The 18,541-nt window shown below is 45.3% G+C and overlaps 1 protein-coding gene across 1 annotated transcript in view; it reads right to left on the bottom strand.

The window, feature by feature from the left end:
• The window catches only part of map3k15 (mitogen-activated protein kinase kinase kinase 15), a 197,411-nt gene that overhangs the window by 39,680 nt on the left and 139,190 nt on the right, over nucleotides 1-18,541 (bottom strand). Inside the window, exons 16-18 of the mRNA XM_068039951.1 lie at nucleotides 7,433-7,569; nucleotides 6,543-6,648; nucleotides 3,700-3,857 (exon numbers count right to left, since the gene is read on the bottom strand). Of these exons, the coding sequence (XP_067896052.1) occupies nucleotides 3,700-3,857; nucleotides 6,543-6,648; nucleotides 7,433-7,569 (401 nt within the window). The remainder of the gene's footprint in view (nucleotides 1-3,699; nucleotides 3,858-6,542; nucleotides 6,649-7,432; nucleotides 7,570-18,541) is intronic.

Here is an 18,541-nt window from a genome sequence, read left to right on the forward strand (position 1 = left end):
CTACTTTTAGGTTCATTGATTGGTTTCTACTGGCTCTGTTTGACTTTTTGGAAGTGTTTTGCTTGTTTGCAATGTTGGTTAAAGTTAGTGAAGTTGACAGGGAGCATGTGGAGAAGGCCTTGGTTGTGACTGCAAGGATTCTGGTCAGACCACTTGCTCCCAGCCATGGCTGCTATAGTTACCATCCTCCTCGCGCTGCTGCACAAGAGGGAGATGGAGTAAAGGGAACAAAGAAAAAGACAAGCTGCTCACATAGGGAGAAGGAGGAGGGAGTGAAGAGCTCTCAGTAGGAAAACTTACTCAAATAAGGCCTTCAGGGAGCATGTCTCTTACCTCTACCCAGTCCAGGAGCAGTGTGTCTGTCTTCTATGTTTTATGAAGGAGTTGGTCACAGAACTCTGACACCTCTTGGAAGCAGACCTGCAGCCTCATAGCAGGACGGGGATGACATTGTCAATGGCTGTGAAGGTGACCATGGCCCTGAATGTCTTCATGTCAGAATCCTTCCTGGCTGCAGCAGGCACATATATAACATCTCCCAGTATGCTGTCCACTTCCAGGAGAGGGGAGTTCATTGTGTCCTCTCTGACCAGACAGAAGCAAGCAGACCATGCACATGGCTTTGCCAGGTTAGCGGGCTTCCAGCTGGTGCAGGTGCCATCGACTGCACACATGTCAATTCTGAGGTAAACCACAACCACAAAGGTATCACTTGCTCAATGTAACGTCGGTGTGCGATTGTGCTCAGCACAGCATACTGGTGAATGCCCATTATCCTGGTAACAGTCATGATTCTTTAATTCTGAGCAGGTCTCCTATTCCCTTGGTATTTGAGACATCACGTCAAACCAGAGGGTGACTCTACTCTGTAACCCAACCACATGGGGCCGGCTTGTATACAAGGAGAATCATGTGGCCACGCAAAACATCATAGAGCGGAGCTGCTAAGACAACTGTCCTGCTGCCTGGTCCGCTCAGGAGAAGTCCGGCAGAACTCACCAGTATGTGTGTCCTGATTCATGATGGTCTGCTGTATTCTCCACAACCTGACCATCATGGAGACACAGGACTTGGACCAGGGATATGTGAACAGATCAGGAGCAGGAGAAGGGAGAGGAGAAGGAGGTGGAAGGGAGGAGGCAATTGGTACATCCTCTTTCTAGCCCGGCTATCTGTGATTGCCTTATTTGATTACAGTTCCAACAACAATCCCACAGCTTACTATCCCTCTGATGCAGACCATCACAGTGCTCTCTTGGCCACAATGTTGATTAAAAAACACCTTAAAACAACCATTTCAAACCAACTTTATCCCTAAACCATCCAATATTCCATACGAAACTGAACTATTCACCCTTGTGCATTCCCTAGTGCCTGTCTTGCAGGTTCCTTTGCCCGTCCCTGTACTCCTACACAATGCTACCTCAGTGGCTGCAGCATGGCTGGTGGAAGGCTGCTGACTTTCAGTGAGAGAGACTGCAAATGGCCTTGCAGGACGATCTCAAGCAACTCTGGCCTTAGAAGGCCCGGCTTCGGCCTGCACCACCTTGGCATGGGGGGCAGCAATCTGGGCTGGCTGGCTGACAGGTAACAGCAAAAGTAATGGTGGAGTGGCAGTGAGGGGAGCACGAATGCTGTCATGCTGAAAGAGCCCGTGCTCCACAGAGCCAATGTCACTGCTCTGGAGCGGTAACACAACAATCCTAGTAATCTGTTGAAGGGCAGATTGCTGGACTACTGTGACACCCTGCAAGCCCCTTTGAGCACTGGTATCCGCAGCAATGATGGCAGCAGTCTGAGCTGGGCTTGCATGACCTCAGTCTGAGCTTCCACTGTAACACTCAGGCATTTGGTGGCTTCTGCTTGTGCTACAATGAAAGTTGAAACATCGGCCATCAGATGCTGTATTACGGTTGGGTCCACAAGTGTTCTCATGGAGATGTCCACCACTTCCACGCTGGAAAAGATGGGCTCCAAACTCTGTGCAAACCTCTAACCCAGGTTTGTGCGGACTCCTCCATGCTCCTTGACTGTGGCCCTGAGCTTTCTGGTAGGCCCTGTCAATGCATATCCATTAGCCTTTTTCTGTAGGTTGTATTGCCGAATCCTCATTTGACTCCCTTGCAGCAGAATGCATGTGCGACTTCATTCTCCAGTGAACTGGCACCTGCATTACCCTTGCCCCTTTCCCTTCCTGTGGACCACTCTTGCCCAGTGACTCACCATATACAGATCCCAACTGTATGCCACCCTTAAAGTAGGCACAGTGTCACTGTCTGAGCTGGTGATGGCTTGTGTGAGATCCAGTGATGGTGCTTCTTCTTCATCAGTTTCTTGTTCCTCTTAGACGTCAGGCTCCCACACCAGTACTTGACAATTCTTGGGTATCCGAAAGGAGAAAGACACAAGGGTAGGGTTGGGATTAGGGAAGAGGTGGGGGGAGGTGTAAGCTAGAGGTGCATGTTTACTCTATCTGCAGCTTGTATATCAGAAGAGACATTGGGATGAAGGGGAAGTGGGATGTGCGAAGGTGGATTAGGTAGGAACATATCATCATCCTCTATGGTTACAGCCCCATTGCTGGCCACAGCCTCAGTCATGGTTGCAACAATGATGGTGAGCACCATCTCCTCCATGGGGGTAAAGGCAAGCATCCATGCCTGTCCCCCATTGGTTAGATGCTGCCACCCTGTCCTGCAAGTGTGTCAGTGAGTGTTGGGCAACGTGAATGATGTGTCTGTCACAGTTGAAGCTGGCAGTGTGTGCAGGCTGTGAGATGTGAGTGTGAGGCTTGCAGCAGTGCTGTGTAAAAGGGTGAGCTGAGGCTATGAATGTCGAGCATGAGTCGTTATTATTGGAGATTGTTGCTAGGTGAGTGAAGGTGGGGTGCTGAATGGAGCAGTGTGTGAGACTAGTGATTCATTTATAAGGATATGGCATTTGAAGGTGCATTCACTGACCTTTGCCACTCGTGTGAAGTCATTGAACTTTTTGCAGCACTGCATCCAGGTCCTCGACTGCTGGCATTGACCGCGACAGCTATCTGCAATCACTGTCTATATAGTGTCTGTCTGGCAGCCCTGTTGACCTCCTGAGGGAAGAGGATCTCTCATCTCCTGTATCAAAGTCTCCCGTGCAGCATCGGAGAGACTTGGAGTACACTCTCCACCCTGTTGTGCCATTTCTAATCCTCTTTCTGTTCATTAACTTCTCCTTTGTCACTTCTAGCACCCAGTCCAACCATAATGCACCTCCCCTTTGAGAGGTGCAGTCTGGTTTTAAGTGGTGCAGGCTAGCTTTAAGTGGTGCTAGTCTCACACCAACTTGAGCCCCCCTCTGAGGTGTACAACCACTCAGCAGTGTCCTTAGCGCTGGGCTCCATGCTACTATCATTTAAATTAGCAGGTGGTATGAAGTTTGTGTGCTGCCTGCATCAGAAGCAACGTGTGCGAGTTAATCGCACATCATGATATCTACTCCCAATTCCCAGCCTTATCCATTTTGTCCACCAGAGAACACTTTATTGAATCATCCTGTTTTTCATTTCAAGTTTTTGTTACTGATTTCATGGAAATGAGGCTCTCAAACTCTCCCCAAGTTTGCTTTTTCATAGCAAGGTTTGAGTTGGAAATGCTTGTGATCCTTCAGCAATAAGGGTGTGCTTTGTAACAGCAAAGAGAGATTTAAGAGAAATCTTACCTTAAACATGGTTACTTGGGGTTCCCCTAATTCATAAAATGGTGGCTTCCCTGTTGCCATTTCGATAATAGTACAGCCCAAAGACCAAATATCTGCCGGGGCATCATAGCCTCGAGGACCCTTGTCTATAATCTCGGGAGCCATGTATTGGAGCGTTCCTAAAGATTGTGTGAATTAGACAGAAAAGCTAATTAAAAAAAGAAAGCTCCAAAGTCAAGATACAAATCCTTTTGTCTCATTTTAGAAGTTGGAGAATACTATGTAATGTTTTAGGGCAGATTTAGCACTGACAAGCAGGGGGCAGCTGCTTTTCCTCTGGGGAGGGAAGGAGGAAAGATTACCAGGCAAATCAGCAGCTTGAGGGATGCAGTCAGAAGCCTGGGTGTAGATTATCATTCCCACCTTCATTGATTGAACGAGAGAAAGAGCAGATAAAAATAAAATAGAAAAAGGCAAAGAAATAAATTAAATAAACAGAATGCACTTGATATATAAGACAACAAAACTGAGAACAAATTTAAATTGGAAGCAAGATGCAAACAGAGAGGGGAAGGGTAGATCTTGGTTTTGTGCAATCGTGTAAAATGGGTCATGGCGAGTCGGCAGTCCATTGTATATCTCCCCTGATTATTTCCATTGATGTCCTTGGACCTCATTATAATAAGGTTGAGCTGCTACCGCCCCTCAGACACCAGAATGTAGCTCGCTTCTTGGGGCCTTTCCAATTGTTCCCCACACTGTGGCCCACAGGTAAGAGGTCTCAGGAGAGGAGCGGCGTGGGCCTGAAGTGGCCTGCTGTTCTTTTGTGCAGTCACAAGAAGCACTCCAAAAAGATACACAAATGCTCAAAGCAATTGCTTTCCATTCCAAAGACAGATGTTATATCAGTTCAGCTCTACTGAAACACGAGGAAAGGTTTCCTGCTTTACTGTTCCTGGCACATGCCAGGTCACCCATTGGAAACTTTTGCACGCCAGCTGGTGATTTTTCACTATTAGTTTTAATGGATGGAAGCTCACTGCTGGTGTGTGCAAATTCCCAATACTTGGAAGTTCCAAAGCAGAAAATCGCTCCTTTGATCCCAGTTCTGATTGACACAATTAAAGAGGCTTTACCTTCATGAAAGATTGAAATAAAGAAAAAAATGCATTTTTATACCATCTTTCATGACGTCAGCACATCCCAATGTGCTTTCTAGTCAATTAAATGTTTTTGAAGTGTAGTCACTATTGTAACGTAGGAAGCACAGCAGCTAATTTACACAGCAAAGTTCCACAAACAGCAATGTGATGATGGTCTAATCATCTGTTTCACGAATTCTGATTGAGGATATATACTGGCCACTGGGGAGAATCCCTTCTTCTATATGCTGCCATGGTATCGTTGGACTGGAATTTAATGCCGGTGGTGGGACGGTGGCGGAGGGATGGCGTTAAATGGAGCAGGTGGTCTTCCCCAGCCGATTTTACATAGGGCGGCAGGGGCCGAAAACGGCCTGCCTGCCCCGGGCCAATCAAGGCCCTTAAGTGGCCACTTATTAAGTGGACTTTACGGGTGGCAAGCGGTGAGCTGAGGACCCAGAGAAGCCACCTGGAAACACCAGGCAGCTGCCGATCGTTCTCGGGGTGGGGGGGGGGGTGGGTTGCTGGTGCGGTGGCCTGATGATAGGGCACAGGGTGCCCGATGGAGGGCTGGCCCCGCTACCCCAACCACTCCCAATACCCAACATGCTCCACCTCCCCCATCCAACCACCCTTGCCTCGCCGGAGCCTGCCCGATTACTCCCAGTGAGGCAACAAAAAACTTTCCTTAACTCTTGGCTCCATGTCTCCCTCTGCAGTCGGCTGGGCTGCAGTCTCAGCAATGGCCACCACACCCGGTGGCGCTGCTGGGACCAAGAGCTGCCAGCCCGCTGATTGGCCGGTAGCTCAATGAGGCGGGACTTCATCCCTCAAGCGGGTGGAAGTCCCGCCTCGGAACAATTAAAGCCCGGGGACCCGTAAAATATGAAACAGATCCCCAGGGGAGGCAGAAGTGTGTCGGTGGCCAGCTCCCGTCTGCCCAACGTAAAAACCCGGCTTTGATCTCAACCTGAGAGAGTAGAGAGGGCGTCAGTTTGACATCTCACCTGAAAGATGGCACTTCCAACATTGTAACACTCCTTTAGTACTGCACTAAAGTGTCAGTCGAGATTTTGTGCTCAAGACACTGGAGTGGGGCTTGAACATACATTTCAACTTCCTGAGTGCTACTTTGATAGGCAAAGATTAAATGCTTTTCCAAGAAGAAAGAGGCAAAGCAAGATTCGATTAATAGTTTCAAGGCTACTGTCATGGATCTTTGAGCCTTTCAGGGTTGCATTGGTAGTGTCTGGGAGCCAAGTATCCTGTGTCTCCTGATGTGTGATAAGGAGGAAAACACTATTATTGCCATCAACCACTAGTCTAGTAGGCCTATCATGAGCTGGCAAGATGGTAAATTAACCATTTCTATATTTGCTTTGGAAATTATCTTTGTAATGAAATTAGTGACTCACATACAGTTCTCAGTAATTACTTGTTCCCTTGGGGCCTTTATTAAGCCCTGAATGAAACTCATGCTAGCTCTTGGCTAGCAACAGACCTGGTAGGCCAGAAAAAAAAAGATAGCTGGACTGGCTGAGGAATTCTGTTCAGGAGGGGGCAGCTGACTTGTCCACTCCTCACAAAGACTGGAATTTGGGGTGTAAATTAAATTACGTGGAAGCTCAGCACATCAGGAAGGTGATGAACCTGCTTCCTGCTCTCACTAGCACCTGGAATTTTGAGGCCTAAGAAGTTTATCCTTTGGTTCTGTCCTCTTACCAGCAAATGTTTCAATGCAAGGATTCACTCCTGCCAATCGTTTGGAGGTTCCAAAGTCTGAGATCTTCACCACACCACTGTATGTGTTTACAAGAACATTGTCTCCCTGAAATTAAAAAGATCTTCACAACTTATCTGAAGAAAATAAAAGAGGGAGGACCAGGTAGCCAATATGCTAGCCAAAGGGAAATTAGATACTCTTTTATTGCAGTTCTTTGCAAAAGAAATGGTCAATGATAGTTTAGTATCAGATATTAAGATCATAGCAACATAGGAAAGGAGTAGACCACTCGGTCCTTCGAGACTGCTTCACCATTCAATCCAGTGATGACTTATCTGTACCTCAACTTCATTTGCCCGCTTTAGCTCCAAATCCCTTGACACCCTTACCTAACAAAAATCTATCGATCTGAATCTTGGAAGCTCCAATTATCCCACAGCATTCACAGCATTTTGGGACAGAGAATTCCAGAATTCTACTGCAGAGATCAATTGCTAAACAACCATCGAAAGTCAATCAACACTATGCACCTTCAATATTAAAATGGTATAAATATCAGAAAGAAATTTATTTTCAATCTTTTATGGAAATTAAATAATATATATACAAATACTTTATACAGGATCTAATTTCTTACTTAAAACAGTTGGATTATCTTAGACTGGTGGTGCTGTAATGAAAGTATTACTGTTTATTTGCTTATATTCTGGTGCCTCCAAAATACTTAGTTTGGGGCATGTGTATCTCTGAAGGACATTGCAGGCATGTTCGACTGTAATATACCTGATGGCCTGTCTTTTTCCCAGTCAGTTCTAACTTTAATTAGATATTATCTTGTCAATCCGATTTGAACTCAGTGACACTTTTCATGCCAACTCAAATCAGTCACCTTGATGTCTCTGTGCACAATTTGGTTCTCATGAAGAAATCGTAGGCCTTCCAGAATCTGTCTGGTGTAAAACACAATGGTAGACACGTTATCTTTCAATGGTCCCCACTTTGATCTGAGGAGTGCAGAAAGGCTCCCTGCAAAGAATAAAGAAGTATGTTACAAAGAAAGGTTAACTTGTGTATTTCATTGCAACTCACCAACTGAAATCCACATCCAAGGCGATATGCTGAAGCGTTTTATTTTGGTGCGATTTATTCACAGAATTGTTACAGCACAGAGGGAGGCCCTTCGGCCCATCATGTCCGCATCGGCTCGCCGAGTGAGCAATTCACTTAGTACCACTCCCCGGCCTTCTCCCCATAACCCTGTACATTCTTCCTTTTCAGGTAACTGTCTAATTCTCTTCTGAATACCTTGATTAAACCTGCCTCCACCACACTCTTTGGCAGTGCATTCCAGGTCCTAACCACTCACTGCGTGAAAACATTTTTCCGCATGTCGCCATTGCTTCTTTTGCTAATTGACTTAAATCTGTGTCCTTTCATTCTCGATCCTTTCACAAGTGAAAACAGTTTCTCCGTACCTACTGTGCCCAGACCCCTCATGATTTTGAATACCTCTATCAAGTCACCTCTCAGCCTTCTCTTCTACAAGGCAAACAGTCCCAACTTCTCCAATCTATCTTTGTAATGAGGTTCCTCATCCTTGGAACCATTCTCGTGAATCTTTTCTGCACTCTCTCCAATGCCTTCTCATCTTTCCTGAAATGTGATGCCCAGAACTAGATTCGATACTCCAGCTGAGGCCAAACTAGTGTCTTATACAGGTTTAACATAACCTCCTTGCTCTTGTACTCTATGCCCCTATTAATAAAACCTAGGATACTGTATGCTTTATTGACCACTCTCTCAACCTGTCCTGCCACCTTCAATAACGTATGCACATATACACCCAGGTCCCTCTGCTCCTGCAAGCCTTCAGGCTTGTACCTTTTATTTTATATTGTCTCTCCATTTTCATCCGACCAAATGAATCACTTCACATTTCTCCGCACTGAACTTCGTCTGCACCTGTCCGCCTATTCCACCATCTTGTCCATGTCCTGCTGAAGTTCCATACTATCCTCCTCACTGTTCACAATGAACAAAGAACAGTACAGCACAGGAACAGGCCATTCGGCCCTCCAAGCCTGTGCCGATCTTGATGCCAGCCTAAACTAACACCTTCTGCACTTCCGGGGACCATGTCCCTCTATTCCCATCCTATTCATATATTTGTCAAGATGCCTCTTATACATCGCTATCGTATCTGCTTCCACCATCTCCCCCAGCAGCAAGTTGCAGGCACTCACCACCCTCTGTGTAAAGAACTTGCCTCGCACATCCCCTCTAAACTTTGCCCCTCTCACCTTAAACCTATGTCCCCTAGTAACTGACTCTTCCACCCTGGGAAAAAGCTTCTGACTATCCACTCTGTCCATGCCGCTCATAACTTTGAAAACCTCTAACATGTCGCCCCTCCACCTCCATCATTCCAGTGAAAACAATCCGAGTTTATCCAACCTCTCCTCATAGCTAATGCCCTCCAGACCAGGCAACATCCTGGTAAACCTCTTCTGTACCCTCTCCAAAGCCTCCACGTCCTTCTGGTAGTGTGGCGACCAGAATTGCATGCAATATTCTAAGTGTGGCCTAACTAAATTTCTGTACAGCTGCAGCATGACTTGCCAATTTTTATACTCTATGCCCCAACCGATGAAGGCAAGCATGTTGTATGCCTTTTTGACTACCTTATCCACCTGTGTTGCCACTTTCAGTGATCTGTGGACCTGTATGCTGAGATCTCTCTGCCTGTCAATACTCCTAAGGGTTCTGCCATTTACTGTATACTTCCCACCTGCATTCGACCTTCCAAAATGCATGACCTCACATTTGTCCGGATTAAAAAAAAACAAAGAACAAATAAAATTACAGCACAGGAACAGGCCCTTCGGCCCTCCAAGCCTGCGCCGATCCAGATCCTCTATCTAAACATGTCGCCTATTTTCTCAGGGTCTGTATCTCTTTACTTCCTGCCCATTCATGTATCTGTCTAGATACATCTTAAAAGACGCTATCGTGCCCGCGTCTACCACCTCCGCTGGCAACGCGTTCCAGGCACCCACCATCCTCTGCGTAAAGAACTTTCCACGCATATCCCCCCTAAACTTTTCCCCTTTCACTTTGAACTCGTGTCCCCTAGTAATTGAATTCCCCACTCTGGGAAAAAGTTTCTTGCTATCCACCCTGTCAAAATGTCTCATGATTTTGTACACCTCAATCAGGTCCCCCCTCAACCTCCGCCTTTCTAATGAAAATAATCCTAATCTACTCAACCTGTCTTCATAGCTAGTGCCCTCCATACCAGGCAACATCCTGGTGAACCTCCTCTGCACCCTCTCCAAAGCATCTACATCCTTTTGGAAATGTGGCGACCAGAACTGCACGCAGTATTCCAAATGTGGCCGAACCAAAGTCCGATACAACTGTAACATGAGCTGCCAACTCTTGTACTCAATACCCCGTCCGATGAAGGAAAGCATGCCGTATGCCTTCTTGACCACTCTATTGACCTGCGTTGCCACCTTCAGGGAACAATGGACCTGAACACCCAAATCTCTCTGGACATCAATTTTCCCCAGGACTTTTCCATTTACTGTATAGTTCACTCTTGAATTGGATCTTCCAAAATGCATCACCTCGCATTTGCCTTGATTGAACTCCATCTGCCATTTCTCTGCCCAACTCTCCAATCTATCTATATTCTGTTGTATTCTCTGACAGTCCCCTTCAGTATCTGCTACTCCACCAATCTTAGTGTCATCTGCAAACTTGCTAATCAGACCACCGATACTTTCCTCCAAATCATTTATGTATATCACAAACAACAGTGGTCCCAGCACGGATCCCTGTGGAACACCACTGGTCACACATCTCCATTTTGAGAAACTCCCTTCCACTGCTACTCTCTGTCTCCTGTTGCCCAGCCAGTTCTTTATCCATCTAGCTAGTACACCTTGGACCCCATGCGCCTTCACTTTCTCCATCAGCCTACCATGGGGAACCTTATCAAACGCCTTACTGAAGTCCATGTATATGACATCTACAGCTCTTCCCTCATCAATCAACTTTGTCACTTCCTCAAATAATTCTATTAAGTTGTTAAGACATGACCTTCCCTGCACAAAACCATGTTGCCTATCACTGATAAGCCCATTTTCTTCCAAATGGGAACAGATCCTATCCCTCAGTATCTTCTCCAGCAGCTTCCCTACCACTGACGTCAGGCTCACCGGTCTATAATTACCTGGATTATCCCTGCTACCCTTATTAAACAAGGGGACAACATTAGCAATTCTCCAGCCCTCCGGGACCTCACCCGTGTTTAAGAATGCTGCAAAGATATCTGTTAAGGCCCCAGCTATTTCCACTCTCGCTTCCCACAGTAACCTGGGATAGATCCCATCCGGACCTGGCGACTTGTCCACCTTAATGCCTTTTAGAATACCCAACACTTCCTCCCTCCTTATGCCGACTTGACCTAGAGCAATCAAACATCTGTTCCTAACCTCAACATCCGTCATGTCCCTCTCCTCGGTGAATACCGATGCAAAATACTCGTTTAGAATCTCACCCATTTTCTCTGACTCCACGCATAACTTTCCTCCTTTGTCCTTGAGTGGGCCAATCCTTTCTCTAGTTACCCTCTTGCTCCTTATATATGAATAAAAGGCTTTGGGATTTTCCTTAACCCTGTTTGCTAAAGATATTTCATGACCCCTTTTAGCCCTCTTAATTCCTCGTTTCAGATTGGTCCTACATTCCCGATATTCTTTCAAAGCTTCGTCTTTCTTCAGCTGCCTAGACCTTATGTATGCTTCCTTTTTCCTCTTAGCTAGTCTCACAATTTCACCTGTCATCCATGGTTCCCTAATCTTGCCACTTCTATCCCTCATTTTCACAGGAACATATCTCTCCTGCACGCTAATCAACCTCTCTTTAAAAGCCTCCCACATATCACATGTGGATTTACCTTCAAACAGCTGCTCCCAATCTACATTCCCCAGCTCCTGCCGAATTTTGGTATAGTTGGCCTTCCCCCAATTTAGCACTCTTCCTTTAGGACCACTCTCGTCTTTGTCCATGAGTATTTTAAAGCTTACGGAATTGTGATCACTATTCCCAAAGTAGTCCCCTACTGAAACTTCAACCACCTGGCCGGGCTCATTCCCTAACACCAGGTCCAGTATGGCCCCTTCCCGAGTTGGACTATTTACATACTGCTCGAGAAAACCCCCCTGGATGCTCCTTACAAATTCTGCTCCATCTGGACCTCTAACACTAAGTGAATCCCAGTCAATGTTGGGAAAATTAAAAAAATTAAACTCCATCTGCCATTTCTCCGCCCAAGTCTCTAACCGATCTATATCCTGCTGTATCCTCTGACAATCCTCATCACTATCCGCAACTCCACCAACCTTTGTGTCATCCGCAAACTTACTAATCACACCAGCTACATTTTCCTCCAAATCATTTATATATACTACAAACAGCAAAGGTCCCAGCACTGAACCCTGCAGAACACCACTAGTCACATCTCTCCATTCAGAAAAGCACCTTTCCACTGCTACCCTCCGTCTTCTATGACCGAGCCAGTTCTGTATCCATCTTGCCAGCTCACCTCTGATCCCATGTGACTTCACCTTTTGTACCAGTCTGCCATGAGGGACCTTGTCAAAGGCTTTACTGAAGTCCATATAGATAACATCCACTGCCCTTCCTTCATCAATCATCTTTGTCACTTCTTCAAGAAACTCAATCAAATTAGTAAGACACGACCTCCTCTTCACAAAACCATGCTGCCTCTCGCTAATAAGTTTGCTTGTTTCCAAATGGAAGTAAATCCTGTCCCAAAGAATCCTCTCTAATAGTTTCCCTACCACTGACGTAAGGCTCACCGGCCTATAATTTCCTGGAATATCCTTGCTACCCTTCTTAAACAAAGGAACAATATTGGCTATTCTCCAGTCCTCTGGGACCTCACCTGTAGCCAATGAGGATGCAAAGATTTCTGTCAAGGCCCCAGCAATTTCTTCCCTTGCTTCCCTCAGTATTCTGGGGTAGATCCCATCAGGCCCTGGGGACTTATCTACTTTAATGCTTTGCAAGACACCCAACACCTTCTCCTTTTTGATAATGAGATGACTGAGACTATCTAAACTCCCTTCCCTAGGCTCATCATCCATCAAGTCCTTCTCTTTGGTGAATACTGATGCAAAGTACTCATTTAGTACCTTGCCCATTTCCTGTGGCTCCACACATAGATTCCCTTCTCTGTCCTTGAGTGGGCCAACCCTTTCCCTAGTTACCCTCTTGCTCTTTATATACGTATAAAAAGCCTTGGGATTTTCCTTAATCCTGTTTGCCAATGACTTCTCATAACCCCTTTTAGTCCTCCTGACTCCTTGCTTAAGTTCCTTCCTACTGTCTTTATATTCCTCAAGGGATTCGTCTGTTCCTAGCCTTCCAGTCCTTACGAATGCTTCCTTTTTCTTGTTGACTAGGCTCACAATATCCTGCATTATCCAAGGTTCCCGAAACTTGCTAAACTTATCTTTCTTCCTCACAGGAATGTGCTGCTCCTGGATTCTAATCAACTGACGTTTGAAAGACTCCCACATGTCAGATGTTGATTTACCCTCAAACAGCCGCCCCAATCTAAATTCTTCAGTTCCTGCCTAATATTGTTATAATTAGCCTTCCCCCAATTTAGCACCTTCACCCGAGGACTACTCTTATCCTTATCCACAAGTACCTTAAAACTTATGGAATTATGGTCACTGTTCCCGAAATGCTCCCCTATTGAAACTTCGACCGCCTGGCTGGGCTCATTCCCCAATACCAGGTCCAGTACGGTCCCATCCCTAGTTGGACTATCTACATATTGTTTCAAGAAGCCCTCCTGGCTGCTGCTTACAAATTCTGCCCCATCCAAGCCCCTAGCACTAAGTGAGTCCCAGTCAATATCGGGGAAGTTAAAATCACCCACCACTACAACCCTGTTACCTTTACATCTTTCCAAAATCTGTCTACATATCTGCTCCTCTACCTCCCGCTGGCTGTTGGGAGGCCTGTAGAAAACCCCCAACATTGTGACTGCACCCTTCCTATTCCTGAGCTCCACCCATATTGCCTCGCTGCATGACTCCTCCGAGGTGTCCTCCCGCAGTACAGCTGTGATATTCTCCTTAACCAGTAATGCAACTCCTAAAAGTAGTAATGCTTTCATATCATCTGCAAATTTTGAAATTGTGCCCTGTACACCAAGGTCATTAATATATATCAGGAAGGGCAAGGGTCCCAACACTGACCCCTGGGGAACTTCACTACAAACATTCCTCCAGCCTGAAAAACATCCATTCACCACTACTCTCTCTTTCCTGTCACTTAGCCAATTTTGTATCCACGTTGCTGTTGTCCCTTTTATTCCATGAGCTATAACTTTGTTCACAAGTCTGTTATGTGGCACTGTATCAAATACCTTTTGGAAGTCCATGTACACCACATCAACAGCATTGCCCTCATCAACCCTCTCATTTACCTCTTCAAAAAACTATAGAAAGTGAGTTCACCATGATTTTCCCTTATCAAATCCATGCTGGCTTTCCTTAATTAGCCCACATTTGTCCATGTGATGATTAATTTTGTCCCGAATTATTGTTTCCAGAAGTTTCCCCACCACCGAAGTTAAACTGATTGGCCTGTAGTTGCTGGGCTTATCTTTACATCCTTTTTTGAACAAGGGTGCAACATTTGCAATTCTCCAGTCCTCTGGCACCACCCGGGTCTAAGGAAGACTGGAAAATTCTGGCTAGTGCCTCCACAGTTTCCACTCTCATTTCCCTCAGTAACCTTGGATGCATCCCATACGGTCCTGGTGTTTTATCAACTTTTGAGTATCGACAGCTGTTCTAATACCTCCTCCTTATCAAAGTTAAGTCCATCTCGTGTATTAATTACCCCCTCTTTCACTGTGGCCTTGGTAGCATCTTCTTCCTTGGTAAAGACAGATGCAAAATATTCATTTAATACCTCAGCTATTCCCCCTGCCTCCATGTGTAAATCCCCTTTTGGTCGCTAATCAGCCCCTACTCCAACTTTTCCCACCTTTTTACTCATTATATGCCTATAGAAGACTTTGGATTCCCTTTTATGTTAGCTGCCAGTCTTTTTTTATACTTTCGCTTTGCTTATTTGCTTTTTCACTTCCCCTTTGAACCTTCTATATTCAGCCTGGTTCTCCATTGTATTATCTACCTGACATCAGTCATAAGCACGATTTTTCTTCATCTTCATCTCTATCTCTTTTGTCATCCAGAGTGTGCTGGATTTGTTTGCCTGACCTTTCCCCTGCGAGGGAATATATCTTGACTGTGCCCGAACTATCTGTTCTTTGAAGGTAGCCCATTGTTCAGCTACCATTTTTCCTGACAACCTTTGATTCCAATTTATTTTGCTCAGAACCATTCTTACCCCATTGAAGGTAGCTTTCCCCCAGTTAATTATTCTTACTTTAGATTGCTCTTTGTATTTTCCCTTAGCCAACCTAAACCTTATGATACAATGATCACCGTCCCCCAAATACTGATATTTGATCCACTTGATCCACTTCATTCTCAAGAACCAGGTCCAGAAGTGCCTCCTTTCTCTTTGGACTGGAAACATACTGCTGTAGAAAATTTTCTTGAACACATGCTAAAAACTCCTGCCCCTCTCTACCCTTTACACTACTACTATCCCAGTCTATATTCGGATAAAGTCCCCCATTATAACTACCCTATAATTCTTGCACCTCTCTGTAATGTCCTTGAAATTTTGTTCCTCTGCATCCTTTCCACTACTTGGTGGTCTATATACTACATCGGGCAATGTAACTGCACTTTTTTTGTTCCTTAGCTCAAGCCAAATAGATTCCATCCTTGACCCCTCTGTGATATCCTTCTCTCAAGAACTGCAATGCTCTCCTTAATCAATACCACCACCCCTCCCCCTTTTCTTACTCCCTATCTTTCCTGAACATCTTGTATCCAGGAATATTTAGCACCTAGTCCTGCCCTTCTTTGAGGCAGGTCTCTGTTATAGTCACAACATCATATTCCCACATGTCAATCTGTGCCCATATCTCACCACTCATATTAACTACATTCCATGCATTCACATACATGCACATTAACCCTGATTTAGACTTTAGCACTTCCTCCCTTACTCTGCCCCTACCCAATGACTTAATTTTCCCTACTCCAGTGCTATCTATCTCTCCCAGTATTCTGTGCACCTTGGTAGTGCTGTCTAACACTCCCAATTTATGCACCTTATTGCTCTTTTCTACTTCTATATGCTGGTGCCCATCCCCTAGCCAATTTAGATTAAACCCTCCCTTACCACATTAGTGAACCTCCCTGTGATGATATTGGTCCCAGTTCTGTTGAGGTGCAACCCGTCCCTTTTGAATAGGTGCCTCCTTCCCCAGAACTGGTCCTAATGCCCTAAGAATCTGAAGCTCTCCCTCCTTTTCCATGCTTCAAAATCACTCATTGATCCTCCCCATCTTCCTATTTCTACTCCCACTGGTGTGTGGCACTGGGGGTAATTCAGAGACTACTACTCACGAGGTCCTACACTTTAACTTCCTCCCTAACTCCTGAAAATCTGGCCATAGGACCTCAATACCTGCCCTTGCTATGTTGTCGGTACCAACATGTATCAAAATTTCTGGCTCACTCCCTTCCCCCTGCAGAATATCCTGCACCCTCTCTGTGATATCCTTTACCCTGGCACCAGGGAGGCAACACACCATGCGGGACTCACAATAACGGTTAGAGAAATGCCTGTCTGTCCATCTGACTATGGAATCACCTATAACAACTGCATTTCTACATTTTGTTGCTGCCTCCTCCACAGTTCCTTGCCCATTGGTGCCATGATTTGGATGTGGCGTCACTCCCAGTAGTCTCCAAAGCTGAGTATCGGTTTGAGAGTGGCTCATACTCCAAAGATTCCTGCACTTCCTGCCTCTTCCGGATGACCATCTATCTACAATCCTGAACTCTCACTGCCTGTGGGATGACCACCTCCTGGAATATACAATCCACAAAACTATTTTGCTCCCTGATGCTCCACAGTGATTCCATCTGTACCTCAAGCTCGGAAATCCTGAGCTCAAGCTGAAGCAGCTGGAGACACATCCTACACACGTGGTCACCCAGGACACATGAAGTGTCCTGAAGTTCCCACATGGCACAGGAATTGCAAGCAACAGGTCGCAGCTGCCCATCTATGATCGAAGAAAGAAATAACCTCTGTTCCCTATTTTAAACAATCTATTTAGTACCCTGTTTAAACAATCAATTTTACTTAATACCTCTAAGTCCTGCTCTGTGTTGATACTCTTATTACAACACTTAGTGTTACACTACCCTGATTGGAACAGTTTTAAAATTTCCCATTTCCTAATTTGAACTAATACCCTCTCTGCTGGTCTCTCTCTCTCTCTTTCTCTGTGGTAAATTATAAAATCCACCTTAGTTTTTAGCTTTTATACTAATGTATCGATCAAGTCTTATTTTTATATTTGATTAACTTATATTAAATTAAAACCTTACCGGTATACTCACCCCAGCTTTCAGTTTCCCCGCACTCTCTGTTGATTGTGACGTAATGTTTAAATTTTTGATTTACCTCCAAATCTCCCGCTGCTCTCCTGCTGCTTCCCACTGAATCTCCGAGCTTTTGGTGCATTTTAAATCCTCTCCTCTCCTGCTGCTTCTCACTGAATCTCCGAGCTTTTGGTGCATTTTAAATCCTCTCCTCTCCTGCTGCTGCTCTCCGAATCTCAGCTTTTGGTGCTTTTTAAATCCTCTCCTCTCCCATTGCTTCCCTTCAAATTTTTCCAGAAAATCACCAGGGGTAAAATCTTATCAGGGCATATCCTGATGGGATTTATGTACACAGCCTTTGAATCAGTACTCATGATCAAGCAAATCAGTGCTCGTAGTCTACATTTGGATTTTAGCAAGGCTTTTGACAAGGTCCCACATGGCAAACTGGTTAAAAAAATAAAATCCCATGGATCCAGGGAAATGCAGCAAGGTGGATACAAAATTGGCTCAGTGGCAAGAAATAAAGGGTAATTGTTGGCAGGTGTTTTAGCGACTGGACGGCTGTTTCCAGTTCTGTAGGGCTCTGTACTGGGTGCCCTGTTTTTTGTGGTATATAATAACGATTTGGATGTAAATGTAGGCAGTATGATCAAGAAGTTTGCAGATGACACAAAGATTGGCCATGTGGTAGATAGCGAGGAGGATAGCTGTAGGATGCAGGAAGATACTGATGGTCAGGTCAGATGGGCAGAAAAGTGGCAAATGGAATTCATCTTGGAGAAGTGTGAGGTGATGCATTTGGGGAGGTCAAACAAGGCAAAGGAATACACAATTAATGGGAAAATACTGAGAAGTGTAGAGGAAGTGAGGGACCTTGGAGTGAATGTCCATAGATCCCTGAAGGTAGCCGGGCAGGTTGATAAGGTGGTTAAGAAGGCATATGGAATCCTTTCCTTTATTAGCCAAGGTATAGAATATAAGAGCAGGGAGATTATGCTGGAACTGTATAACTCATGGTTAGGCCACAACTTGAGTACTGTGTGCAGTTCTGGTCACCTCATTACAGAAAGGATGTAATTGCACTAGAGAGGGTACAGAGGAGATTTACGAGGATGTTGCCGGGACTGGAAAAGTGCAGCTATGAGGAAAGATTGGATAGGCTGGGGTTATTCTCCTTGGAACAGAGAAGGCTGAGGGGAGATCTGATTGAAATGTACAAAATTTTGAGGGGACTGGATAGAGTGGAGGTGAAGGGTCTATTCACCTTAGCAGAGAGGTCAGCGACTAGGGGACATAGATTTAAAGTGATTGGTAGCAAAATTAGAGGGGAGATGAGGAATAGCTTTTTCACACAGAGGGTGGTGGGGATCTGGAACTCATTGCCTGAAAGGGTAGTTGAGGCAGAAATC

Source organism: Heterodontus francisci, chromosome 10, assembly GCF_036365525.1.
Source record: "Heterodontus francisci isolate sHetFra1 chromosome 10, sHetFra1.hap1, whole genome shotgun sequence".
Lineage (NCBI taxonomy): Eukaryota > Metazoa > Chordata > Chondrichthyes > Heterodontiformes > Heterodontidae > Heterodontus > Heterodontus francisci.